General features: G+C 46.6%; 1 protein-coding gene across 2 annotated transcripts in view; it reads right to left on the bottom strand.

Annotated features, from left to right (window-relative positions):
• Window positions 1–23,550, bottom strand: part of NOX5 (NADPH oxidase 5) — a 46,176-nt gene extending 22,626 nt beyond the window's left edge. The window contains exons 1-9 of one of the 2 annotated variants that reach the window (XM_061430197.1): window positions 21,467–23,550; window positions 14,675–14,798; window positions 12,847–12,997; window positions 8,366–8,576; window positions 7,156–7,390; window positions 5,677–5,830; window positions 5,323–5,501; window positions 3,962–4,144; window positions 2,226–2,358 (exon numbers count right to left, since the gene is read on the bottom strand). In XM_061430197.1, coding sequence (XP_061286181.1) covers window positions 2,226–2,358; window positions 3,962–4,144; window positions 5,323–5,501; window positions 5,677–5,830; window positions 7,156–7,390; window positions 8,366–8,576; window positions 12,847–12,997; window positions 14,675–14,798; window positions 21,467–21,516 — 1,420 coding nt within the window. In that variant the 5' untranslated portion in view covers window positions 21,517–23,550. Of the gene's footprint in view, window positions 1–2,225; window positions 2,359–3,961; window positions 4,145–5,322; window positions 5,502–5,676; window positions 5,831–7,155; window positions 7,391–8,365; window positions 8,577–12,846; window positions 13,904–14,674; window positions 14,799–21,466 lie in introns of those variants that run through there. The other variant, XM_061430196.1, reaches the window with a different exon arrangement.
• Between the last annotated feature and the right edge of the window lie 3,551 nt (window positions 23,551–27,101).

The following is a 27,101-nucleotide window of genomic DNA, read 5'->3' as shown; positions in this document are numbered from 1 at the left end:
CTCCCTGGCGCTTCCTCCCTCTTCAAGGTGCAAAGCAGCAGAAGGGCTGTGCTGTGCCCTGTCTGCACAGATGCACCCTGAACTGCCTCACACAGTGACTCATATGGGGGAGGCCTCTTAAATGTCAGTTGAATTCAGTCAGACAGAGTTGCCAGCTTAAGTCCCACTCCTGATCTTGGAAACCAGCTCTACAAAATCAGAGGATTTACCAGCCCCCATGCGGACTCATTTACTGCAGGGGACTCAGGACTAAGAGATTCCAAGCAGAGACCCTAAAGAAACCCTTCAAGAATTGGTCAAATAGGGACTTCCCAAGAGAGGTCCAGTGGCTAAGACTCCCAACGCCGGGGGCCAAGATTTGACCCCTGGTCAGGGAACTAGATCCCACATGCCACAGCTAAGACCCAGAGCAGCCACATAAATAAATAAATACTTTAAAAAACTGGTCAAATAAATTACACATCTATATTATAATCCTATTATTATTAATACACTGGAATAGCATGCAGGCATGAAAAGGAAAAGTTCTTCTTTTAAAAGAACTGACATGCAAAGATCTTCCTGACATATTATTCATGTAGAAAAAGTGGACAGCAAAACAGTGTAATCCCTTATATGTAAAACCATAATCCCTTATATGTAGAATTATCTCTATATCTGATTATCATGGAGATACATCAAGATCTGGAAAGCTATTCACCAAATGATTGACAATAGTTTTCCTTGGGTAGAATTATTTGAGGGATTTTAATTTTCTTTGGCACATATTTCTATACTGTCTGAATTTTCCGGGAGCATATCTGTTCTTTATGAAACAGCAAAAAAAAAAAAAGGAAATAACAATAGGAAGAAAATAATCCACCCCCTCTAACTCTCACCCCCAACCCATTGTACATCCAGGCCACCACTCATGTGATTCCAGGGCAGGTGTTGTACAGCTTCTTGTGGGGAACCCTGGCCTTGGGTCTGTACCCTGAGCTGTGGGAACCGGGCCAGGGGTGGGGCCTGGGCTGGGGTGGGAGGCATCCTGAATGGAGCTACAGCTTTTCATGGAGGAGGGTCAGAGAACCCTGGCAACCAGAAACCTTTACCTCTCATGAAGCCAAGCAAGGGTCTGGCTTCAATAGGCCATACAAGACCTCCTCCGTCAGAAGCACTTCTTGAGGGACTTCCCCGGTGGTCCAGTGCATTCCGTGCTCCCAATGCAGGGGCCCGGGTTCAGTCCCTGGTCAGGGAGCTAGATCACATGTGCCACAACTAAGACTTCCCATCCCACAACTATGACCCCGTACAACCAAACAGACAAATAAAAATAAATATTAAAAAAAAAAAAAGCAGCACTTGAGATGGGAAGGCCAATCCCTGGCCTGGCCTGGAGGTCAGAGGTCCAGGTTGTGGCCCCACCAACAGCCCACGACCAGAAGGCGGGCACGCAGGTACATGCATGGGCAGGGGGCAGAGGACAGCTGGGTGAAGAGGGTCGGCTGAGTAGTTCTGTGGGTGCTGGGCACCCAGAGGATGGAAGTGGTCAGGGGTGGGGGAGAAGGATGGGACGGATTCTGTTGCCTTGGGGCTCCCCAGGTCTCAGGACCACATGGAGTGGGGAAGCCTCACTGCCTGTCACAGCCCTCTGGAAATGCCCTGGTGCCCCTTCATCTGAGCCACTACTCCTTTGCTTAAGACCCTTGCAGGCTCCCAACTGCCTATACCATTCCACTTTTCACTCTGCATTCGAAGACCTTCCTGACCCCACACTAGCTCTTATCAATTTTGCCAGCCACTGTGGTCCTTTCTCTGACCTTGTCTTCCTTCCCCTCACCTCTGCTTCCTTCCTCCCTACTCCACCTGACCCTCAACCCAAACTACATCAGACCCTTCCATGTTTGCAGGTTTCATGCTTCCCCTTCTGCCTCCACCCCGATGCCCTTCCCTACCTAGAAAACTCCTGCAAACCCTTCAAGGTTCAGCTGAAGTGCCACCCTGCCCACTTCCCCCACCAGATCAGGCCCTCCCCGGTGACCCTCACAGAAGCCAGTATAGCCCCGATCACCCCATTTAGTCAGCATCTGCATATCTGCTCCCGTGTACCAGAGGGAGATCCGGAAGGCCGAATTTGTGTCTCGGGTCTTGTTTGCCTCTCTGTTCCTGGTTCACAGCCTTGCTTGGCACATGGCAAGGATGCAGTAATACCCCCTGAGGGACTGGTGGAGTTGGTGCAGACCTACCTTTCTGCTCAGGAGCACTGCTGATGGTGAAGGGGTGCCACTCGTAGCGTGCAATGCTGGGGATGTTCAGATACAAGTAGTCACCAGGTCTGTAGTGGAAAAGAGGGGGCCTCTTGATGAGGAGATGAGTGACCTGGGGAGAGAAAGAGACCAGGGTCATCCGTGCAGACCCAGAGCTGCCAGGGGCCCCAGGACCATAGTCTGGGTCATCTTCTTCCACCATCACCCAGGCCAGCCTGACCTTTTGTGTCCCTGAGCGGCGGCTCACCCTACATACAGCACATGGGTGGTAGGTGGCAATAGGAGAAGGGGAGGCAGGCTGTGTCTGAAGCGGGGCTCATGGTGTGATCCCACTTCTTCTGGTGTAAATAAATACTGCTTCCGTGTGGCCCTCCTCCTCTGTGAAGCCCCCTGACTGCTCCAGCCCCTTTTCTGGAACTGCTGTGGCATTTGGCTGGCATTCCAACCAGGAGCAGGCATTTCCCCCAGGATACAACAGTCTCCTGGAGAGTAACTTTGGTTTACTGAGCACTTACAGGTGCCAGAGCTGTGTGGAGCTCTTTAAGTGCTGCCTCTAGTCCTTACGACAACTCCCTGAGACGAACGTCCATCTTTCTCCACTCTACGGAGGAGAGGCTGAGTTAGAGAGGTTAAATGACTTGCTCAAGAGCACCAGCTAAGAAACCATGGGATCTGAATCTAACTACTCTGTCTGATGCCAAGGCCTAGACACAAACCTGTTTCTTATCCAGCTTCCGTGTCCTCACTTTCAAGTTGTCCAGAGTCAAGCCCTCCAGAACTGCCTGCCCTTTCTCCAAAAATGGCCCCAATTGCTCAGACACCTGCAAGACAGCCTAGACTCCTCCCCCGACACCCCCACCCCAAATGCAGCCAGCTACCTCTCTGTGATATGCCCCCGCCCCACCCTGGTCAGGGTCAAGGCTCTCATGAGCTCTCCTCTGCATATGTGCAACAGCCTCCCCAGTGGTCCTCTCTAAGCCATCTTCCACAGACCAACTGAAGAAATCCAGCTGGAGTATACACCAGCTCAATACCACCATCCTTTCCCCACCCTGCTCAGGGGTTCCTGCGGTCTGCAGAGCGAGGCCACTCACCATGAGGCCCTGCCCACCCCTCCAGCTTCTCCCTGCACCTTGGCTCCAAATTACTTGTAGTCCCTTCAGTACAGTATGCCCTTGCATTACTCTCTGCCTTTGCCACGCTGTTCCTTCTCCCAGCAATACCCTTCCCGGTCTTGTCTATCCAACAAACTTCTATTCATCTCTCAAAACCCCGGTATGACGGCTCCCCTCGCATTCTGAAGCTTCTCTGATCTCTCAAAGAGTTTAACGCCCCCTGAGATTTTCTTCTCTTGCCAACACAGCCCTGCACTGATGAAAGGGCTGACTCTCCTACTATCCTGTGTGTCTATGGAGAGTAGAAGACTGCCTCCGCTTTCTCGGCACCTCTGTCACCAAGCGCGGGGCCTGCCCCTTGCAGACATGTAATCTATACTTACTGAAGGCATTCTACGCACACCTGGCCTTTAGTAGTGCCCTGCCTACCCAACATTCCCCTTCCAGAAGTGTCACTCTTGCAGGGCAGGACCAAGTCTTGCACTTGCTTGTCTCCTCCACTGTGCTCCCTATTTCCTGGGGGTGGAGGTCTAACAGAGCACCCAGCTGCTGCACCCCACCACCTGGGACACCTCTTGGCTCCTTGGGCCCCCTTTGCACCTTGGAAGGGAGGAGATTGACTTCCACGATGTGCAGGGCCGCCATGCGGGATGCTGCCAGGCTGATGGTTTTCTCCAGGAAGAACAACGTGCCAGGAACCAGCAGCCACTTCCAGAAGTTGGGCCCGTGCAGGATGAGCAGGAGCCACATGGGGAGGTAGGACAGGTGGGTCCAGTAGAACACCTGTGGGGGAGGGGAAGTAAAGGGGTCACGGCATGGGGGTGGGACAGAGCCAAGGTTCACGGTCACCCTCAAAGCCAGGACTGTGCCCAGAGCCTCGGCCATACACACCCTCTCCTGGGAACAGGCTTGGGTAGGAGACTGGGGGTGGGAAGCTTTGTTGCCTCTTTGTTCTGAGGGCCTGGCTCAGAGAGTCTGTAAGTGAAGATTCTGAGCGCCAGTGACAAACACCTGGAACATCTGCCTGGGTGTGTTCTGGGCAGGGTGGACTGCCCCCTCTGATGGGCTCATCAGCACCAGTGTCCCGACCCACTGACCCTTTCTCGGGGGGAAGGAAGGAAAGAGAGCAATGATGTTCTGGCAGTAGAGAAGAAAGAGCAAAGCCCTAAGTTTTAATACCTGCTCTGCTACTAGCTGTGTGGCCTCGGCCTGGTAAGTTACTTCTGTGAGTCAGATTCCTCGTGGGTCAAATGAGGATGCCAATTATGACTTCAATGGATCATTGCTGGCTCAGAGTAGCTGATTGTGTGTATACATATATATATATGTCTATTTCTGCTATGACCAAATCAGTCCAGGGGACACAATCTCCAAACTAGATCCTTTGGGACCTTTTATATCTCCAGGAGGCTAGAGAGAGGGAAGCAAGGCAAGACCTAACACCTGTGGAGCCCACATGCCAGGTGTGTATAGTTATTGACTTCACCTGTATTATCTCATTTAATTTCTAAAATAACTCCAAAGGTAGAGAATCACAGCTCCGCTTTACAGATGAGGGCAGCGGAATGACCAATAAGGAGTGGGGTGGGGATTAGAACTCTCAAGAGCTTGTTTCTTGCCCTCCTTGTGCCATCTTGAGCCTATAATCCAATTTAGAGCAAGAGGATAAGCCAGCAAAAAAAGGTAGAATCTTCTAGAGCAGAACATTTTCACTTGCCAGACATACATCACAGTTCAGTGGCAGAACCCAAGTCACATGTCCATAGTATGCAAACCACCTGGAACTTCCTGGGCTCTGGAGTAAGTTGGAGGGGGCACAGCATGAAATGAAAGTGGGTGACTCACTTTGCTGAAAAATACAAACCAACTATACTCCAATAAAAATTATTTTTTTTTAAAAAAAGGAAGAAATGAAGGTGGGAGCCCAAGATAGGCCAGGCAAAGGGGAAAGGCTGGGGCACCTCAAAGTGGCCACTCCTGCGGACACAGGAGCTGGAGCAGGCGAACATGAGAAGCAGCAGCAGGAGCAGAGCCACGCCAGTCGGGGAGGCCAAGCCGTGGACCCAGCCGATGCCAGGCCTCGTGGTGAGCAGGAGTTCCCAAAACCGGAAGGGGCTGGTCTCAGACTGAGCCTGGAGCGCTGGAGACGAGCACAAAACAAGCTTGGCCCACTGCACCTTCCTGTTGGGGTTCCCACCTCCCCTTCCAGCTTATCCAGGACACCCTTCTCTGCCCATTGGGACACATGGGGGGCATAAATTAGTGGTTTGTGGAAAGCCCAGATCCCTACCCCACCCCATCCCCAGGCTACTCACCGAAGTTCACCACGTGGGCCATGGTGTGCACGAGGGAGAGCCCAACCACCACGTAGCCCATAAGCTGGTGGAACTGGATGTTGTGGTCCAGCGGCAGGACCTGGGCCAGCCACGTGGCCCGCAGCCACGTGAGGCAGCGCCTGAGCATCAGCACCTGGCCGAGCAAAGAGGCAGAGAGTCCATCTGGCTCGCTCTCTAACCTGAGGCCTTCCCCTTGGCAGCAGGTGTCTCCCTGCCTCCCCCTGAGATGGCTGTGCTTACTGATGGGCGGGGTTGGCGGGTGGGCGGGGCTAGGGGACATTATCACCTCCCCCGCCCTCAAGTCTTCGATTGCTGCCCTAGATTCATAGCTGGGGTCCCAAAGTAGGACCTCCAGAACTGGGCAGGGAAGAAGAAAATCTTATAAGAATGTTCATATTCCTTTTATCTCAACACGTGGGAAGCACATAAGCTTTTACTAATATTTAGGCTCTGTGTAGACATGGAGTCCTCATTTAGTCGTAGGTCAGACAGGCACCATGTCCCACGTAGTTTTTGAGATGTCCTGACGGGAGACGGCACTTTTTAAGGGGCTTATGGCGAGGACCCTCTCCCTTACTTATTTGCTTTAATTTATGCCTGTCCTATTGTGTGAATTTGCGGGTTACATTAACTGCTTTTAACTTAAGTAAGCTAACTACCCCTCAGAAAGGACAAGTAGCTTAAAAAGATTCCCTACAGAGAAAATGCAGATTGAAAATAGTGTTAATAAGGCAAGAGTAAGTGACCACAAAAATGAGTCATGTATCTCCCACTCCTGGTGTGAATTCTTTGTAGCTAGTTATGAGGTTAAAAATAAAACCCACTCTAGTAAGCAGATGATAGTGTCAAAAGGAGTATTTGAACTAGAGATGTACATCTCTGATCATTAAAGATGAACCTTGCCTTATAGTTATATTGTGCCTAAACCTATTGGCTAACAATAACAGGGCATGCATACCATTATAAGTGAGCATACATTGGGTAATTGGGAGAGGTTTTTGTTTTTTGTTTATTTTTGTTGGGTTTTATTTCATTCCAGTTTTAGAAGTGTGTTATCAAATACACTTCGAGACCTCAGGCTCTGGTCCAGAGGATCACGTTCTGGCATTCAAGGCCTCTTGAAGTATTCTCTTTCTGGCTGGAGCCCTGCACAGGAGCTAGCCTGCCCTCCTCTGGGTCCACCATAGGGTTATCGTGAGGGTCAACAACCCTATGGAGAGTGCTTAGCACTGTGACTGGCACATAGCAAGCACACAAAAACGCCAGCTGTATTATTTACCTGCTGTGTGACAACAGACAACTCACTGCCCCTCCCACCACTGAGTGTTGGCCCAGTGGATTTCTAAGGTGCCATCCTGCGCTGCCAATGCAGGTGTCCATGCGTGGGCCATTTAGTCTGAGAGGAGCCTACATCAGTCCCCCTGCCTGCTTCCCTGCGTTGTGCCCACAGAGCCCTACCGCAATGAAGCTGCAGTCAAAGTTGAGGCACTGGCCGCAGCCCTTGGCCACCATGACGCTGGCTCCGAAGGCCCGGTAGGCACTAGCTGCCAGGGCAAACAGCAGCACGTGGAGGCCCACGAAGACGGCCAGGCAGAGCACATGGCTGCGGTGGTTGTGCCAGTAGGCAGAGGTCAGCAGGCGAGGTTGGCGCCGGTGTCGCTGGGGAGCTGGAGGCGTTAGCCAGTGAGCAGCACTGTAAGAGAGGACTCCACTCAGAGGGACGCGGTGCAGCGGGGACCACCAGAGTGGGAACCTGGAGACGCACTCCCTCTGCAGCCACTAACTCTCGGGAGCCTTGGGGCAAACAGGCCGGCTTCCTTTTACATCAGGAAAGGGAGGTCAAGTGACTTGCTTACAGTCACACAGCGAGGTAGAACTGGGATCAATCTCCTGTCTGTCTGATTCCACATCCACGGCTTTTTTTTTTTACTACCTCGAGTGGGGAGACAATCATAATGGATGGAAGAATCTGAGAAATTTTTGACGTTAATACACAAAAAGAATGAAGTACAAAGTGGCACTATTCAGAACTTGGAGTCAGACGAACTTAGGCCTGTTGTTCCACCCTTTTTATGTTACTTTCTCCACAGTGCCTATCAATTTGTACTTGTCTAGTTTATATACTTGTTTATTGGTATAAATTACCTGTCTCAGCCCGGAATGCAGCCCCAGCAGAGCTCTGCCATTACTGAGAACAAGGCTTGGTACAGAGTAGCTGCTCAAACAAGTTGAATAAATAACTGTCTTTGCTAATTATTTGTGCGCTCCTAGGTGTGTTACTTCAGGTGAAATAACTTTAATGTCTTTTTGTTACTTCATTCTCTGTGTAACTGCAATTTCCTTTTCCATGCTATGCAATGATACACTTGTAAAAATTCCCAGCACATAGTTGGTGCTTAATATTGAGTTGATTCTTAAGGAACCCTGTAGAAAATGCACTCATGACAACAGCTGCCCTGCAGAGGGCAGGACAGACCTTTGGCCCCAAGAGAAAGCGGGCAGAGGAGCTAAGCTGGACCAGGGAGGGAACCCGAGGGGTGGAGCTGGGCAGGGCCGACCAGGGCGGGGCCGGGCCAGGCCGAGGGATCGTCCTTGTGCTCGGGCCACACTTCGCACCTGGGGTCTAATCCCGGCACGGGCTGTGTCCCTGCACCAGACAGGGCGGTACCTGATGGTCAGGTTCTCCAGGACCCCGGGGAAGCGCTGCAACTCATCTCGGAGCTCCTCGAAAGTGATGGTGCCGCTGCAGTCCTTATCGGCGGACTCGAAGAGCGCCAGCGTCAGCTGGTCTAGCTTCTCCTTGGGCAGCGAGATGGCGCTCTCGTACAGGCACGACTGCAGCACGGTGCGCAGCTCGTCGGCGTCAATGGAGCCGCTGCCTGTTTCAGGTGAAGATGAAGCCTACTGGGGACCCGCACCCAACCCCTCCCGCCTCACTCTGTACTTGCAAACCGCGCCCTGCCTTGCACAACCATTGTATCGTGGGGTTAACTTCCGGTTCGTTCAGGTTTCTGCCAACCTGATGTCTTTAGGAGTAAAGAGAAGGCAATCAAAGGACATATGCCACCTCCAGCTCACAAACCTTCCATGGCTCCCTACTGCTGGGCTCAACAGAGGCAACACCTTCCCAAGCACGGAGAGTCTTTGGCCCCAGTGCATGCCTTCCTCTAAAATCCGCAGCCTCCTCTCTAAGTACCACTCAACTTCCAAGACCATCTGCCCAGAAGATACTCTTGCTCACTTAATCTATAAGGAGCTATGTGGCCAGAGCCCCAGTTATTCAGAGGCGAATTATATATGAGGTGGTGGTGAAGAGGTTTCCCTTTGTTCCCCAACTTGTAGCAGATTCTGCTCATCCATCCATGTTGTCCTGAGAGGCCACAGCTGGTCCCTCAAGTCCAGGGTTGTGACCTTATGTGAACATGAGTGGCTAGAGTGGTATGGAAAGGAAGCCAAAAGTACAGTTGACCCTCAGCACAGACGGGTTCCTTATCTGCAAATTTTATCACACTTGGTTGAATCTGTGGATGCATGAACCCACAGGTTATCAAGGGTCGACTGTATGTCTACATTTTATATAAAGGACCTGAGCATCCATGGGTTTGGGTATCCACAGGGATCCTGGAATTTACTTGCGAAACAACTGTATCAACTGAGATGGGATCTGAGGCTTTTTTTTTTTTTTTTCTGTATATATTTTCATTCTTCATAAGTAGTAGGACACTTGATTAGAAATTTCTTGACTTGTTTTGGATGTAGACACACATGAGGTAGCAATATGCTTCTGCCCCTTACTGTGTGATGGTGGGCTATAAGTCCTTTAGAGTCTTGTGACTTTGCTTATCTCTAAAATGGGGCTAATTATTCCTCCCTTTCAGTATTGGTTCAAGGATAATAGATAATTATAAAGCAGAAAGGACTGATGCTGAAACTGAAGCTCCGGTATTTTGGTCATCTGATGCGAACAGCTGACTCATTGGTAAAGTCCCTGATGCTGGGAAAGACTGAGGAGAAGAGGGGGTCAGAGCATGAGGTGGCTGGATGGCATCTCCAATGCAATGGACATGAACTTAGCAAACTTCAGGAGATGGCGAGGGACAGGGAGGCCTGGCATGTTGCAGTCCATGGGGTCACAAAGAGACACAACTGGGTGACCGAACAACAACAACAACAATGCAGTATTTGGAAGAAAGCAGCTACACATAAATGAAAGTCTTATTGGTGCTGTGATCAATACTTGGGCCGAAGTCAAAGCCTGTAATCACAGTACGATGCAGAGTCTAGCACACCACTCTGCAGTCACACCTCCTGTCCTTCAGCTTAGGCAAGAGCCCAGGGCAAGAGCCATCATGGACCATACTTTAAAGAAAACCTTAGTAAAGCTCTGCCAAGAAACTCGTGAACCCTGGACCAAATTGTTTCCTATCGCACTCCTCAGGGTCCATGTAGCCCCCAGGAGTAGTCTGAGATTCAGCCCGTTTGAAATGACCTATGGAGGCCTTTGCTTACTACTGACGAATTCTAAGGGATGAGGGTGTGAACCAGGGTGTGTCCAGATATTATTAATCTTGGACACGTTCAGAAGGCAATCCATGACTATGCCCAAAAGGCACTGCAAGCTCCCACTAAAAATGCAAAGGAAGGCACCGTTCCTTCACAAATACATCCAGGGACCAGGTTCTTAAAACCTGGAAAGAGGGAGCCCCCAACCCCAAGACCAACTATTGCACAGGATGGGTTGAAGCCTTCCCTATCTGATCCAAAAAGGCTATGGATGTCTGTATGTCTCTTTTAAAAGAAACAATTCCTTGATTTGGACTTCCAAAGTCCTTCCAAAGTGATAACAGGCCCTTTTTCATAGCCACAACCATACAGGACCTAGAGAAACCCCATAGGCCAGAGGACTATGCCCAGGAGCACAACAGCAGCTGCGCTGAGCTTTCCCAGATGCAAATCCAGCCCTGTGACTCAGTGCTCGTCAATGGCTCCCGGCTTACTCATTGTACTGAGACTCCAAACCATGACCTCTGCGGCCTGCCCAGTCTGGCTTCACCAACCACCCCAGTCTCACTGGGTGCCTTTTTCCCACTCAGACCCACTTCCTTTGATGATTCTAGGCTTTCAGAGACTCTTTAAGCCACAAAGTTGCCAATGATGTAAGAACCAGGATAATTATTGCAGTGTCATTTATGATGCCAAAATAAGGAGGGAGAACAATGGAAGTCTCCATTTTGGAAATGGTGTTTGAGTAAATAAGCAACAACTGACCCCTGTAAAGGTGTGTCCTGAGCTAGGCACTGTTTTGAGTTTACATAACTAATTTAATCCTATCAACCTCACAAGTATGTACTATTATGATGATCATTATTTTCATGTGATACATGGGGAAATTAAAGCATGGAAAAGTTAAGTAATTTTGGTCATCTGATGCGAACAGCCAACTCATTGGTAAAGTCCCTGATGCTGGGAAAGATTGAGGAAAGTTGTTGTCCAGGGTCAACAACTGGTAGAGCTGAGATTTGAACCTGGGTAACTTGGTCTCAGAGTCAGAGATCTTAACTACTAGGCTGTGCTTCATGCAATCATAGGGTCAAAGTCACACAGTGGCATATAACACAGTCACTACAAATGATGCTATAACTCCATTCAGTTTCCCTTCATACCTGTTAGATAGCTGTTATCAGGGGAAAAAAAAACAACAGAAAAGTATAAGTATTGGAGAAATTGGAACCTTTATGCATTGCTGGTGTGAATGGAAAATGGTGCAACCACTGTGGAAAAGAATATGGGAGTTCCTCAAAAAAAAAAATTTGTCCTGTGATCCAGTGATTCCACGTTTGGGTACATGCCCAAAAGAACCGAAAGCAGGGTCTTGAAGAGATATTTGTACTCCCATGTTTATAGCAGCATTATTCACAATAGCCAAAAGGTAGAAGCAACCCAAGTGTCCATTGACGAATGAATGGATAAACAAAATGTAGTATATACGTACAACAGATCATATTCAGTCTTAAAAAAATAATGAAAGCCTGTCACATGGTGCAACATGGGTGAACCTTGAGAACATTATGCTAAGTTAAATAAGCCAGTTACAAAAGGACAGCTATTATACAATTTCACTTATATAAGGCTGCTGCTGCTGCTGCTAAGTCACGTCAGTCGTGTCAACTCTGTGGGACCCCATAGACGGCAGCCCACCAGGCTCCTCTGTCCCTGGGATTCTCCAGGCAAGAACACTGGAGTGGGTTGCCATTTCCTTCTCCAATGCATGAAAGTGAAAAGTGAAAGTGAAGTCACTCAGTCTTGTCCAACTCTTAGCCACCTCATGGACTGTAGCCTACCAGGCTCCTCCATCCATGGGATTTTCCAGGCAAGAGTACTGGAGTGGGGTGCCATTGCCTTCTTCAATAAGGTAGCTAGAATAGTCAAATTCTTGGAAAAGGGGGGAGTAAGGAGTTATTGTTTAGTTGGTACAGTGTCGGTCTGGAAAAATGAACAAGTAAGTTCTGCAGACAGATGGTGGTGATGGTTGCACAACAATGTGGATTTACTTAATGCTTCTGAACTATACACTTAAAAATGATTAAAGTGATAAATTTAATATTATGACTATTTACTATAATAAAAATGATATTGTAAAGCAATACAGTCTTATATGAACAATTGTTTATATTGTTGAGTGAAAAAAGGCAGTGTATATAGTATATAATCCCATTTTGTTTTTAAAAAACGTGTGATGAATGTGTATATGCAATCAGTTATAAGGCAGTATAGAAAAATGCAATGGGTGATTTTTGCTTTCTTTTTTAAACCATTCTATATTGCCTAAAATGTTCATAGTGGGCTATTACTATTATTAAAAAGCAACAAACCAATTTCTTTTTTCAAACATGGAAAATAACAAAGGAAAGTTCTGGCTTCTCGTGAGTTGAATCAAGGGCATTTGTCTGCCTGTCGGTGTCCCACCCTCTCCCCCAACAAAAGGGAGATGAGGACCAGAGACGGGGCAGGGAACCCACAGAGAGAGAGAGAAAGGAAGCTGTCAGCCTCACCTGGAGACACTGGCCCAGTGCTGGGCAGTCACTGAGACGGGCCGTTCCCTTTGTCCCTCCCTCTGAGTCCTCCTCCCATCCCACAAAGGATGCTTACCGTCGACGTCATACACCTGGAAGAGGAATTTGAGTTTGTCCATGGGGCTGCCGTGGATAAGCAGGGTCAGTGCCTTCTGCAGCTCCTGAAGTGTGATGGTGCCACTTCCATCCGAGTCAAACAGGACAAAGAATCTCTCAGCAAAGAAAGACTGTGGCCAGAGGAGGACGGGAGATGGGTACAAATTGGCCATGGAGCCTGGGCTTGGAATTCATTCACTCTGTGTGTGTGTGTGTGTGTGTGCGTGTGTGTGCGTGTATGTACGCATGCCATGGGGTGGTGGGATTCAGGGAGGACTCAAGTGACTGAAAATAGCCTGTGGGCTGCCCAATGAAGCCACACTAGGGGACAGTGTCCATGGCCCATCCTGTCAGCTGAGAACAACTCTGGGCTCTGGTAGGAGAACTGTTCAGATCCCTGGAGTGAGGATAGGCTTGTGTCTGGGTCCTGGGCTCCCTTCTGGCTCTCGGGCCTGGTAATTTGCATAGGCTCTCTGTCTCCATAACCCACCACTCTCAGCAGCCTTGCAGTCCAGACCTCTGGTGGCCCCTTACTCAACATGGGGAAGAGGTCAAATTGAGTGTCCCCCTGCAGGCTCCTCCCAGGTCCTGTCTTTTTCCCCTTAAGGTGACCCCGAGGGACAGTGAAGCCAGGAAGGATTTATAAAGAAGGTGCCACTTGAATACCTGTCTTTGCCTTGTTGTTTGGGCTGCCTATAGCCTACAATTAAATGTTCTTAATATAGAGTTGTTCTTAACAGCACTTGTTCTCAGTTGCTGGTGCACTCACTCCATACATCATTCAACCATCCATTCATTCAAGAATCGTATCTGCAGAAGCCCCTGCTTGCCAGGCAGGCCTTGTGTTAGGCACTGAAAACACAGAAATTAAGAAGACAGGCTGGGTCAGTGTCATAGATACCCGCCGAGATCCGCTCCTTGAGGCAGGGAGAGGAGCCTGAGGGCTTTAGTGTCTGATCTAAGTTCACAAGCATGAGGTTCATTGCGGGCAGTCAACCCCGCCTTGGCTTCACTCTTTTTCACCTGGGTCCCTTTAGTAATGCCTTTATCACTCTCCCGATATCATTCTACCATCCTGAATGGCCTTCATCTTAAGATATCTTACAGCTCCTATTAGGCAGAAGGCCTTTTTTCCCTTCCCCATATTGACTATGAAAGGATACAGCGTTTAGAGTTCAAAGCAGTGCCCCTGGTACCAGCAAGTGAGGGGCCCTCCCATCCAAACAGGAGCATTCAAATGCTCCTTGTCTCACTCCCATCAAGGATACAGGCCAGCCCAGAGGACACCTGTGGAGAGGCTGGCATTTGCAGGCTCACGCCACCCTCCTCTCTGCTAATGTCTCCACTTTTTGTCAGGCATGCAGGCTGTTATGGGGATGGGCAGAGGATCCATGACACCGAGAGAGAGGACTGGGGATGGTGTGGCAGTGCAAACAGGACTTTAATGGATACAAACCGTGGAAAAATTTGTTTTATTGGCAGGAAACTTAAGTCTTGGCATCACCTCTGCCCGTGAGGCTGGTAGTAAATGTAAGGTCAATAATATTTCTTAAGATTTGACAAGCTACTGATTTCCAACTTCATGTGTTGTTTGGAAGATCCCAGGAGGCCATGGCTACCACCATTGACGGAAGGGCCCCACAAAGACAGAAATATCCTCTGGCCCTGCTAAGGAGTAGAGCCTCAATCCCAGAGGAATCTGAGAAGCAACTTTCCCTTCCTTGTGAGGTACTGTGTCCTGCAAACCAGATTGCTCCCCCTCTATAAAATATGAGCACAGGGTCCCCACTTCTGGAGCAGACACTTGCCTCTTTCACCTTCAGGGCTTTTTTGAAGTCTTGCAGGTTGATTTCCCCATCTTCTCCCGCAATGGTCTTAAACTGGTGCGTCACCCACTGAAGCCACTTGGCATCCTCCTCGGCATTCATGGTGCTGGGAGACAAAGGAGACAGGTGTGGGTGTTTGGGGTGTCCAAGGGCTCAGGAGGCCTCACGGTGGCCCCAGGACCTCTGTCTTCCTCCAGCTGGGGTCTTGGGCTTCCCATGTGGTTGAACTAGCTTCAGGGTGGGAGCTGCTTCTTGATGTCTTTAAGTCTCTTCTTCCATCTAGGGCATTGGCTGACCTAGGCTTAAGTCTCTTTAGGTTCTGGGATGACAGGGCCCCAGTGAACTGGGCCGCAGACTATGGGCTTAAGTTCAGAGAATGGCTCGCTCCATGGGTGTTATTAACATGGTGACCGTGACATCCCACCTCACATTTACCTGGCTCTTTACTGTGTTCTGAATCCTTCCCACTCACTCTTTGCTTTGGTCCTTGTTACCGAATGTAAAATACTCGACTGCTCTGAGCTTCCTTCCTCCCTAAGACATTTTACAGGGCGGAAACAGGCTTAGAGCACTTCAGTTATTTAGCAGAATTTATTCAGCAGGTCAACTCCAAGGCCAGTGCTTTTCCCATCAAACCCAAGAACCTCCACCCTCTGCCTGAACATTTCAAGTATAAGCCATGCGAGGGCTGAGACCAAGAGCTTGACTCTCCGGGTCCAGGATGTATCAGCAATGTCACAAGGGCACCAGCCATCTTAAACCCTCACAGATGGGCTAACTATACTGTGATGAGAACAGAAATTAACACTTTCTGTGGCATCAGAACCCAGCAATCCAAACTTGAGTCAGTGAGTGAGAATTTATGTCATCTTATTCTCTAAACTTCCTTTGTGAGAATGGCTTTTGTCTATATCCCATGGTTTAATATAACTTTAAATCAATCTTCGTTATCTGCAGATTCCATATATGGAAATAAGCCTATTTGGGAAAATTTATTTGTAACCCCAAATCGATCCTTGCAGCATTTCCGAGGTCACCGTGGACATGGGTGAACTGGGAATGCGTTTGAGTCGCTTGATGTGCGTGTTTCCTGTTGAGGTCAACACAAGCGACGGTCTGCCTGCTTGTCTCAGCGCTCAGACTACAAACAAACGGCTTTCCCACAATCTATTTAGTGCTGTGTGTTTCACAGTTTTGCATGCTTCATTGGTGACTTCGCTCTTTAAAGTGGCCCCCAGGAGTAATATGAAGCACTGCCTAGCGTCCCTCAGCACGAAAGGCTGTGGTCTGCCTTAGGCAGACGTTACATTGTTAGATACGCTTTGTTCAGACACGAGTTCTGGTGCTGTTGACCATAAGGTCTATGTTAACAAATCAACAATTTCTGCTTTTAAAGGAATCTTTAACCAGAAACACACATAAAACAAAACTATGTATTGATCATTATATGAAAACTTTGTGCTCATCAGCTGGGAGGAATCAAATCCTGTATTTATTTCCCCTAGGAGTAAAGGTACAGAATTTCCTCATTCAGGAAATGTGACTTTACAGAAAACAACTACCACAAAAAATGAGAATTAATCGTATATATAAATAAGGTTAAAAATAAATGAGTTAAAGTGAAATGAGTCAGAGAAAGACAAATGTTTTATGATACCACTTATATGTGGGATGTAAAAACTAAAACATACTATGAACATAATGGAAAAGAAACAGATCCACAGATATAGAGAACAGACTAGTGTTTACCCATAGGGAGAGGACGGGTGGACAGGAAAGACAGGGGTTAGGGGTTAAGAGGTACAAACTACTATGTTTAAAATAAGCTACAAGGATATAGTGTACAACACAGGGAATGTAGCCAATATTGTTAACTATAAATGGAGTATAACCTTTAGAAAAATGAAATAAATGGGCTAACTTTCACATAAGACACTAGAAAAAGAATAAAACACACACATACATGAATAGAAGGATAGACTCAAGTATAAAATCTGAAATTAAGAAACTAGAAAACGGAAAAAAAAAAAAAGGTCAAAATGGTAAACTGATGTTGGTTACAGCAATGGTTTTACAGATGCATGCATATGTCAGTTCAGTTCAGTTGCTCAGTCATGTCTGACTCTTTGCAACCCCATAAATTGCAGCACGCCAGGCCTCCCTGTCCATCACCATCTCCTGGAGTTCACTCAAACTCATGTCCATCAAGTCAGTGATGCCATCCAGCCATCTCATCCTCTGTCGTCCCCTTCTCCTCCTGCCCCCAATCCCTCCCAGCATCAGAGTCTTTTCCAATGAGTCAACTCTTTGCATGAGGTGGCCAAGGTACTGGAGTTTCAGCTTTAGCATCATTCCTTCCAAAGAAATCCCAGGGCTGATCTCCTTCAGAATGGACTGGTTGGATCTCCTTGCAGTCCAAGGGACTCTCAAGAGTCTTCTCCAACACCACAGTTCAAAAGCATCAATTCTTCGGCACTCAGCTTTCTTCACAGTCCAACTCTCACATCTATACATGACCACAGGAAAAACCATAGCCTTGACTAGATGGACCTTTGTTGGCAAAGTAATGTCTCTGCTTTTCAATATGATATCTAGGTTGGTCATAACTTTCCTTCCAAGGAGTAAGCGTCTTTCAATTTCATGGCCGCAGTCACCATCTGCAGTGATTTTGGAGCCCAGAAAAATAAAGTCTGACACTGTTCCCACTGTTTCCCCATCTATTTCCCATGAAGTGATGGGACCAGATGCCATGATCTTCATTTTCTGAATGTTGAGCTTCAAGCCAACTTTTTCACTCTCCTCTTTCACTTTCATCAAGAGGCTTTTGAGTTCTTCTTCACTTTCTGCCATAAGGGTGATGTGATCTGCATATCTGAGGTTATTGATATTTCTCCCGGCAATCTTGATTCCAGCTTGTGCTTCTTCCAGCCCAGCGTTTCTCATGATGTACTCTGCATATCAGTTAAATAAGCAGGGTGACAATATACAGCCTTGACGTACTCCTTTTCCTATTTGGAACCGTCTGTTGTTCCATGTCCAGTTCTAACTGTTGCTTCCTGATCTGCATATAGGTTTCTCAAGAGGCAGGTCAGGTGGTCTGGTATTCCCATCTCTTGAAGAATTTTCCACAGTTTATTGTGATCCACACAGTCAAAGGCTTTGGCATAGTCAATAAAACAGAAATAGATGTTTTTATGGAACTCTTGCTTTTTCCATGATCCAGCGGATGTTGGCAATTTGATCTCTGGTTCCTCTGCCTTTTCTAAAACCAGCTTGAACATCTGGAAGTTCACGGTTCATGTATTGCTGAAGCCTGGCATGGAGAATTTTACTAGCGTGTGAGATGAGTGCAATTGTGCGGTAGTTTGAGCATTCTTTGGCATTGCCTTTCTTTGGGATTGGAATGAAAACTGACCTTTTCCAGTCCTGTGGCCACTGCTGAGGTTTCCAAATTTGCTGGCATATTGAGTGCAGCACTTTCACAGCATCATCTTTCAAGATTTGAAATAGCTCAACTTGAATTCCCTCACCTCCACTAGTTTTGTTTGTAGTGATGCTTTCTAAGGCCCACTTGACTTCACATTCCAGGATGTCTGGCTCTAGGTCAGTGATCACACCATCATGATTATCTGGGTCGTGAAGATCTTTTTTGTACAGTTTTTCTGTGTATTCTTGCCACCTCTTCTTAATATCTTCTGCTTCTGTTAGGTCCATACCATTTCTGTCCTTTATCGAGCCCATCTTTGCATGAAATGTTCCCTTGGTATCTCTAATTTTCTTGAAGAGATCTCTAGTGTTTCCCATTCTGTTGTTTTCCTCTATTTCTTTGCATTAATCGCTGAAGAAGGCTTTCTTTTCTCTTCTTGCTATTCTTTGGAACTCTGCAATCAGATGCTTATATCTTTCCTTTCCTCTTTTGCTTTTTGCTTCTCTTCTTTTCACAGCTATTTGTAAGGCCTCCCCAGACAGCCATTTTGCTTTTTTGCATTTCTTTTCCATGGGGATGGTCTTGATCCCTGTCTCCTGTACAATGTCACGAACCTCCGTCCATAGTTCATCAGGCACTCTATCTATCAGATCTAGGCCCTTAAATCTATTTCTCACTTCCACTGTATAATCATAAGGGATTATATGCATTATAATATTATGCATATGTCAATACTCATCAAATTGTTCATTTTAATAAAAGTACATCAATTATCCCTCTGCTGCTGCTGCTTAGTCACTTCAGTTGTGTCCGACTCTGTGTGACCCCATAGATGGCAGCCCACCAGGCTCCCCGTCCCTGGGATTCTCCAGGCAAGAACACTGGAGTGGGTTGCCATTTCCTTCTCCAATGCATTAAAGTGAAAAGTGAATTATCCCTCAGTATAGTGAAAAAAGGGCTTCTTCCCTGGTGGCTCAGATGGTAAAGAATCTGCCTGCAATGCAGGTGAACCAGGTTTGTTCCCTGAGTTAGCAAGATCCTCTAAAGAAGGGAATGGCTACCCACCCCAGTATTCTTGCCTGAAGAATCCCATGAACAGAGGAGCCTAGAAGGCTACTGGAGTCACAAACAGTCCACGGAGTCACAAACAGTCAGACATGACTGAGTGAATAAGCATGCATGCACATAGTGAAAAAAACAAGTTGGTTCTATGAAAATACTAAGTAAGAAAGCATGATTAGAGAAAGTGAAAAAATAAAATATTAATATTGAGAAAGGCAATAGAATCCAGAAAACAGCAACAGAAATACGAGTATTGTGTGCAACCGATTGGTGAACATAGAGAAATGAATTGATTTCAAGAAGTAACACTCTGAACAGACAAATAATCATTTAAATAGTTAGTAAGAGGGTTAAATGTCAACATTTAAAGTAATGTCAGGCCCAGCTTGTTTTCACAGTTGAGCTTTCTCTAATCTTCAGAAAAAAAGTTCAATGTCAAACCATCTCAGATTGTAGAAAATGATGGTAAGATTATTTTACCATCATTTTCTAGTTTATTTTACAAAGCTAGCATTACCCAATCCCACTGAAGACAGCATGCGAAAAGAGAAAATTCTAGACAAGTTTCACTTACAGAGATACAAAACTCTAAAATATAACCTAGTTAAATCCTAAAGTTTACTTAAAAAATTAGGGACTTCTCTGGTGGTCCAGTGATTAAGGCTCCAAGCTTCCACTACAGGGGTGAGAGTTCGATCCCTGATCAAGGAACTAAGATCTCACATGCCACATGGCAATGCCAGAAAGTAAAAATCAATTATCATCATTATCAGGAAGGACTTACTTTAGTAATATAAGTGTGGTTCACTTCTAAGAAGTCTATCAATAGCCCTCTGCAGCCCAACAGGGCAGTCTCCTAAGAGCACGGTTCTCAGACCCTGGTTAGTGCTTGTCAGAAAAAGGGGAAGCTGGTGAAATGCCCATTCTGACTCACCAAATTCGGAGCAGGGCCCAGGAATCTGCATATGTAAGCAGCACCCTGACTGTCTGTGACCCACACAACATGGCCCAGGCTCACACCTGGAGAAGCACGGCCCTGAGGGTTGAACAGCCTCACCTACTACTTCTCTTGGGACCCCACAGGAAGACATTCCACAAAGCAGAGCGAATTCTAGGAAACAGGCTGCACACAACGGCTAACCTAGGGAGCATGGGGGCAGGGTATCCAATGTTAACCTCTCTCGTCTCAGAAATATTAGTGTGCCTGGCCTACAGGATGAGAAAGGAAACTCTGCAAAGGGGCTGGGGAAGAGACAACTGGTGGGAAGTAAAGAGTGAGGAAGGGTGGGGAAAAGGAGGTGGTCCTCAACAAGAAACCGGGAATCTGCAGGTTTCAGAGCTCAAGGGGAAGCTGGTGCTGATGAGAGGCCAGAACTGTCCCCAGGAGACCAGGTTCTTAGGTCCACTGGCCCCAGTGTGTGATAGTGTCCTCATCTGTGTGTTCGTGTGTGCTAAGTCACTTCAGCTGTGTCCAGCCCTTGGCAAACCCATGGACTGTAGCCCGCCACGCTCCTCTGTTCATGGGGTTCTCAAGGCAAGAATATTGGAGTGGGTTGCCATTTCCTTCTCCTGGGGATCTTCCCACCCCAGGAATTGAACCCATGTCTCTTACGTCTTCTGCATTGGCAGGTGGGTTTTTTTTTTTTTTTAATCACCAGTACTCTTGCCTGGAAAATCCCATGGGTGGAGGAGCCTGGTGGGCTATAGTCCATGCGGTCGCACAGAGTCAGACACAACTGAGCGACCTCACTTTCACTTTTCACTTTCATGCACTGGAGAAGGAAATGGCAACCCACTCCAGTGTTCTTGCCTGGAGAATCCCAGGGATGGGGGAGCCTGGTGGGCTGCCATCTATGGGGTCGCACAGAGTCGGACACGGCTGAAGCGACTTAGCAGCAGCAGCAGCAGCAGCAGCAGTGCCACCTGGGAAGCCCTCTTCACCTGTAAATGTGACAGTCAATCCTTCAACCAAGGGTTGCCACGCGGACCCAATGAGATTCTATTTCAAAAGTGAAACTGGTGAACACTGCACAAATGTTAGGTATGGTTATTAGTCTGGTTATTAGATTTGGCCAATTGCTTATTTTATAGGTGAGAAAACACGCCCAGAAGAGGGCAGGTGACTTGCTCAAGATTGTACAGCTTGCTAGCAACCAGACAAAAGCATGCTCAGGTCTCCTTACTTCTGCCACAGGTAGTCTACACTTTGCGGACCCCCAAAAGAATAAGCACTCCTGCCTTTCCCTTGTCCCTGGTATGGAAAGTGAGACAAATGAGCCACTCACCCTCTGAAGCCTTCAGAGTCTGTCCAGGCTGTGTCTCCTGGCGCGCTCATCTTCTTCGCTGTCTTTTAGACCACAGGTCCCGGAAAGGCTGCTGTCCGTATAGCAGCCTGCGTCCTGAAGCCCACAGTTTATCTCTCCCCAGCTACTCTTCCTGCCTTTTCTAAAAAGCTGCTCACACCCACAGCTGCTCACTGAGTCATGTGCAGGCTGGTGGCCAGGTTGTTTCAGAGAAATTTTATGAAGGAAGCCTGGTACAGAGTAGGGCAAGCCTTTTCCTGGGAATGATGTGGGCTATGTTCCATCCAGTCCAGTACCTTCCACCTTCCCTCCCTCAAGGAGACTGGGCAGGTAGGAGATCTAGAAATGCACCATGAAAAAAAGGGCTCCATGAGACTTCATGGCCCACAGTCCCATCAGTTACCAACAAAAATGCTGAGGACTTCACACATGGTGCCTGACTGAATATGTAACTCAGCCCTGCTTGGGGGTGTTAGCATCATCACTCTGCTGATGTGGAAAGTGAAGCTCAGAGAAGTGAAGTAACATGTCCAGGAGGCTCAGCAAGAATTCAATCTGGAGATTGCATTTAACCATGTGGGGAGTGCAACTCGGACCCAGTATCCTGTGTAAAAATAAGTTGGAACACTCATCTGTAAGGGGTTTCTGTCCAAGGGGTCTGGGGGAAATCGGTGGTCTGCAAGCTCTGTTTGTTAAAACACAAAAAGAAATTGTGCAGTCATTTAGATAAGGCCACCCTGCAATTAAAATTCCAAGTGCTTTTCACTTCTTCTCCTGTCTGGTAAGACGTCAGCTCAGGATGATACTCCTAGACATCTGTTGCGCATTAGGACCTCCTATTGGTTATTTTAGATATTCCTGGTTCATTTCCAAAATGAGGGAAGTAATTATTGCTTTGTTTTAAAGAAGTTTCTCCAATTGTTTGGCACCTGGCTTGGAAAATCCCATGGATGGAGCAGCCTGGTAGGCTGCAGTCCATGGGGTCGCTAAGAGTCGAACACGACTGAGTGACTTCACTTTCACTTTTCACTTTCATGCATTGGAGAAGGAAATGGCAGCCCACTCCAGTGTTCTTGCCTGGAGAATCCCAGGGATGGCGGAGCCTGGTGGGTTGCCGTATATGGGGTCGCACAGAGTCGGACACGACTGAAGCGACTTAGCAGCAGCAGCAGGATATTTAAAGGGCTCCTTGAGTGACAGTCAAGGTAGCCCCTGAACCTGAAATGCTCCCTCAAATCCCTCTGCTGTCGCTCACATGCTCCTCTGCTCACAGGCTCAGCAGTTCTCATTTGACTAAGTCCCAAGGGAAGATGAGTTCTGTGGAACTTATCTGGTGACCTTGGCAAGTGCTTCCCTTCCAATGTGACAAGAGATCAAATCTATTGGGTCCAAATTGTTTAAGACAGAGAATCAGAAAGGATAAAGAGCATCTGTTTTTCCTTCAGGGAGAACCGTCCAGGTTTTATGATGTGATGACAACAATCTATGAGTTCAGTCTTTTGGTTTTAGTTTATTAGATTTGATTTGCTTTTCTTAAACTCAGGACTGGAGAGACTTCAGGGTCATAGAGTTCACTTGATTTTAAAAAGTAAGCTTTACTGAAATATTTGAGCTTTTTTGTTATTCAGTTGCTCAGTTGTGACCCTGTGGCCTGCAGCACGCCAAGATTCCCTGTCCCTCACCATCTCCCAGAGTTTGCTCAAACTCATGTCCATTGAGCTGGTGATGCCATCCAACTATCTCGTCTCTGTCATCCCCTTCTCCTGCCTTCAATCTTTCCCAGCATCAGGGTCTTTTCCAGTGAGTTGGCTCTTCACATCAGGTGGCCAAAGTATTGGAGCTTCAGCTTCAGAGTCAGTCCTTCTAGTGAATATTCAGGATTGATTTCTTTTAGGATTGACTGGCTTGATCTCCCTGCTGTCCAAGGGACTCTCAAGAGTCTTCTCCAACACCACAGTTCAAAAGCATCAATTCTTCAGTGCTCAGCCTTCGTTATGGCCCAACTCTCACACCCATATATGACCACTGGAAAAACCATAGCTTTGACTATATAGACCTTTGTTGGCAAAGTAGTATCTCTGCTTTTTAATATACTGTCTAGGTTTCTCATTCCTTTTCTTCCAAGATTCAAAATTTCAAGGCTGCAGTCACCATCTGCAGTGATTTTGGAGCCCTTAAAATCTGTCACTGTTTCCATTGTTTCTCCATCTATTTGCCATGAAGTGATGGGACTGGATGCCATGATCTTCATTTTTTGAATGTTGAGTTTTAAGCCAACTTTTTCACTCTCCTCTTTCATCTTCATCAAGAAGCTCTTCACTTTCTGCCATAAGGGTGGTGTCATCTGCATATCTGAGGTTACTGATATTTCTCTTGGCAATCTTGATTCCAGCTTGTGCTTCTTCCAGCCCAGTACATTTCACATCATGTACTCTGCATGTAGGTTAAATAAGCAGGGTGACAATATACAGCCTTGATGTACTCCCTTTCCAATTTGGAACCAGTCTGTTGTTCCATGTCCAGTTCTAACTGTTGCTTCTTGACTTGCATACAGATTTCGCAGGAGGCAGGTAAGATGGTTTGTTATTCCCATCTCTTTCAGAATTCCACAGTTTGTTGTAATCTACAAAGTTGAAGGCTTTAGCATATTCAATAAAGCAGAAGTAGATGTTTTTCTAGAATTCTCTAGCTTTTTCTATGATGCAATGGATGTTGACAAATTTATCTCTGGTTCCTCTATCTTTTCTAAATCCAGCTCGAACATCTGCAGGTTCTTGGTTCACATACTGTAGAAGCCTGGATTGAAGGCTTGAAGGATTTTGAGCATTACTTTGCCATCATGTGAAATGAGTGCCATTGTGCGGTAGTTTGAGCATTCTTTGGCATTGCCCTTCTTTGCAATTGGAATGAAAACTGACTTTTCCAGTCCTGTGGCCACTGCTGAGGTTTCCAAATTTGCTGGCATATTGAGTGCAGCACTTTCACAGCATCATCTTTGGATTTGAAATAGCTCAACTGGAATTCCATCACTTCCACTAGCTTTGTTCATAGTGATGTTTCCTAAGGCCCACTTGACTTCACATTCCAGGATCTCTGGCTTTCAGTATAATAAATACTTATTTCTTGTTTACTTAAGTGCAGAGTGGTGTTTTGCTGATGAATCCTCTTAACCTAAAACCAAAAGTAAGTCTTTTGGCAGAGCACTGTACTAAAAAGACAGCCAATCAAACCAACAGTAGGGGGATTTCATTCTATAAGAAGTGAAAATAATAGACGTTAAGCATATTTAGAATCCTCAAAGAAAGGAAGGAAAAACATCAGTTAAAAAAAAAGAATAAGAACTTAAATAAAAATGGGCAGAAATTAAACCAGTCCCGTTGGTATGAAGAAAAGACAACTAGAAATATGGAGAAGAATGTGGTTATTAAACATTTAAATAATTCAATAAATAAGATAATTTTTAGTCTACACATAATTGAAGAGTAGATGTACAATTCCTAAGATAGTATTGAATAATTCACTTGGAATAATTTTGTAACTTCTTTTCACTTACCAGCATTTACATTTCTCCATACTATTAAATATGACCATGTCAAAATGTTGTGAACTAGTTTTATGTGTTTGGATAGTTAACTTTCTTATATTTATTCCATTACTATAAACAAATTTGTGAGAAATCTTGTTATTAAATCTTTGTCCAAATTTCCAATCACTCTCTAGATCGCATTCCCAAAAGACGAATTACTGAAGTATGAAACTGTCTAAGTCTTTTGGTTACAGACAATAGCCAAATTGCTTTTCAAAGATCTTAAACCAATTTTTCAGTCCCACCCATGTTTGAAGAAAATGTCTATTTTACCAAACACTTTTGAATACTAAGATTTATTCTTTAAAATATTTGTCCATTTCGCAAAAAAAATACTGCTTTTAATTTTTATTCACCTTAGTCTGATTAGTAACAAAGTGAAACACCGTTATGGAAGGAAAAATATGAAAACTTCTTTCCCTCATTTTTCTGAGTGAAGTAGGACATAATTTCCGGTAGAGGGGACACAGCACTTCATTACATGCCATGCTCCCAACTGGCTGCTTTTTGCCAGAAAGCATTTTTCTTCTACATTTTTTGTCAAAGGCATGATGTCTTCACTCCAGCCCTATAACAGATGATTTAATTCTTGGGGCTGATGTTCAGTTCTGAGTCTGTAGCTCCTGGATTTTCTCTGCTTGCTGTAGAGTGGGAACACTGCTACGGCCACATTCCTCCACCTGGATGAGTCAGGAAAAGCACCTGACGTGCTGACAAGCCGTGCGGAAGGCAATAGGTCACCTGCCTGTGCTCCTCCCCGTGGCCCCCTGTGCCCTGGAGCCTGCATCCCCTCGCCCATTCAAGGATGGTGACCCCATGCTTTCTGCAGTGTTTTCCCCTTCTCGGCTGGATCGTTCTTTCTCCAGCTAGTGCCCAGTTTCTCCTTAATAGCAAAGTTTCTTGAAAGAGTTGCTTATACTCAGTCTCATTTCCCCCCTTTTTTTGGAACCCATTCCAATCAGATTTCTACCCCTCTAAGCCCAGGGGTCACAGCAGCATGTGATGAAGGTGAGTTCCTTTCTTGAACCTCTGTCCTCTCTTGACTTCCTGAATCCCACCCTCTTCTGGTTTCGAACTCACTGTCTCCCTTTCAGTATCCTAACTTATTGATATACCTTGCTCTTTTTAAAAATATATAAATTTATTTGGCTCTGCCTGGTCTTAGTGCCTCTGCTGAAAAGGCTTCACCTCTGTCCTTGCTTCTTTGCATCACTTCAGATGAACCAAACTTGCATTTTGGATCCTTGACCTGGCTACAAGATAAGGCAAGAAGCAGCAGTCCTGGGAGGTGTATATCAGAATAAGTCCTTTTTGGAGGTCACTGAGTAACCGTACTGTGGCTGCACGGGCGCAGGAGGGCCTAGAGGAGCTATCCCACATTGAAGGTCAGGAAGGGCGGCAGTGAGGAGATACCCCTCGTCCAAGGTAAAGAGCAATGGCTGCGCTTTGCTGGAGCAGCTGTGAAGAGATACCCCACGCCCAAGGTAAGAGAAACCCAAGTAAGACGGTAGGTGTTGCAAGAGGGCATCAGAGGGCAGACACTGAAACCATACTCACAGAAAACTGGTCAATCTAATCACACTAGGACCACAGCCTTGTCTAACTCAATGAAACTAAGCCATGTCCATGGGGAAACCCAAGATGGGCGGGTCATGGTGGAGAGATCTGACAGAATGTGGTCCACTGGAGAAGGGAATGGCAAACCACTTCAGTATTCTTGCCTTGAGAACCCCATGAACAGTATGAAAAGGCAAAATGATAGGATACTGAAAGAGAAACTCCCCAGGTCAGTAGGTGCCCAATATGCTACTGGAGATCAGTGGAGAAATAACTCCAGAAAGAATGAAGGGATGGAGCCAAAGCAAAAAGAATACCCAGCTGTGGATGTGACTGGTGATAGAAGCAAAGTCTGATGCTGTAAAGAGCAATATTGCATAGGAACCTGGAATGTCAGGTCCGTGAATCAAGGCAAATTGGAAATGGTCAAACAAGAGATGGCAAGAGTAAATGCCGACATTCTAGGAATCAGTG

This window comes from Bos javanicus, chromosome 10, assembly GCF_032452875.1.
Source record: "Bos javanicus breed banteng chromosome 10, ARS-OSU_banteng_1.0, whole genome shotgun sequence".
NCBI lineage: Eukaryota > Metazoa > Chordata > Mammalia > Artiodactyla > Bovidae > Bos > Bos javanicus.
Note: the sequence above shows the minus strand (reverse complement) of the source record. Positions and strands in the feature narration are given on the sequence as shown.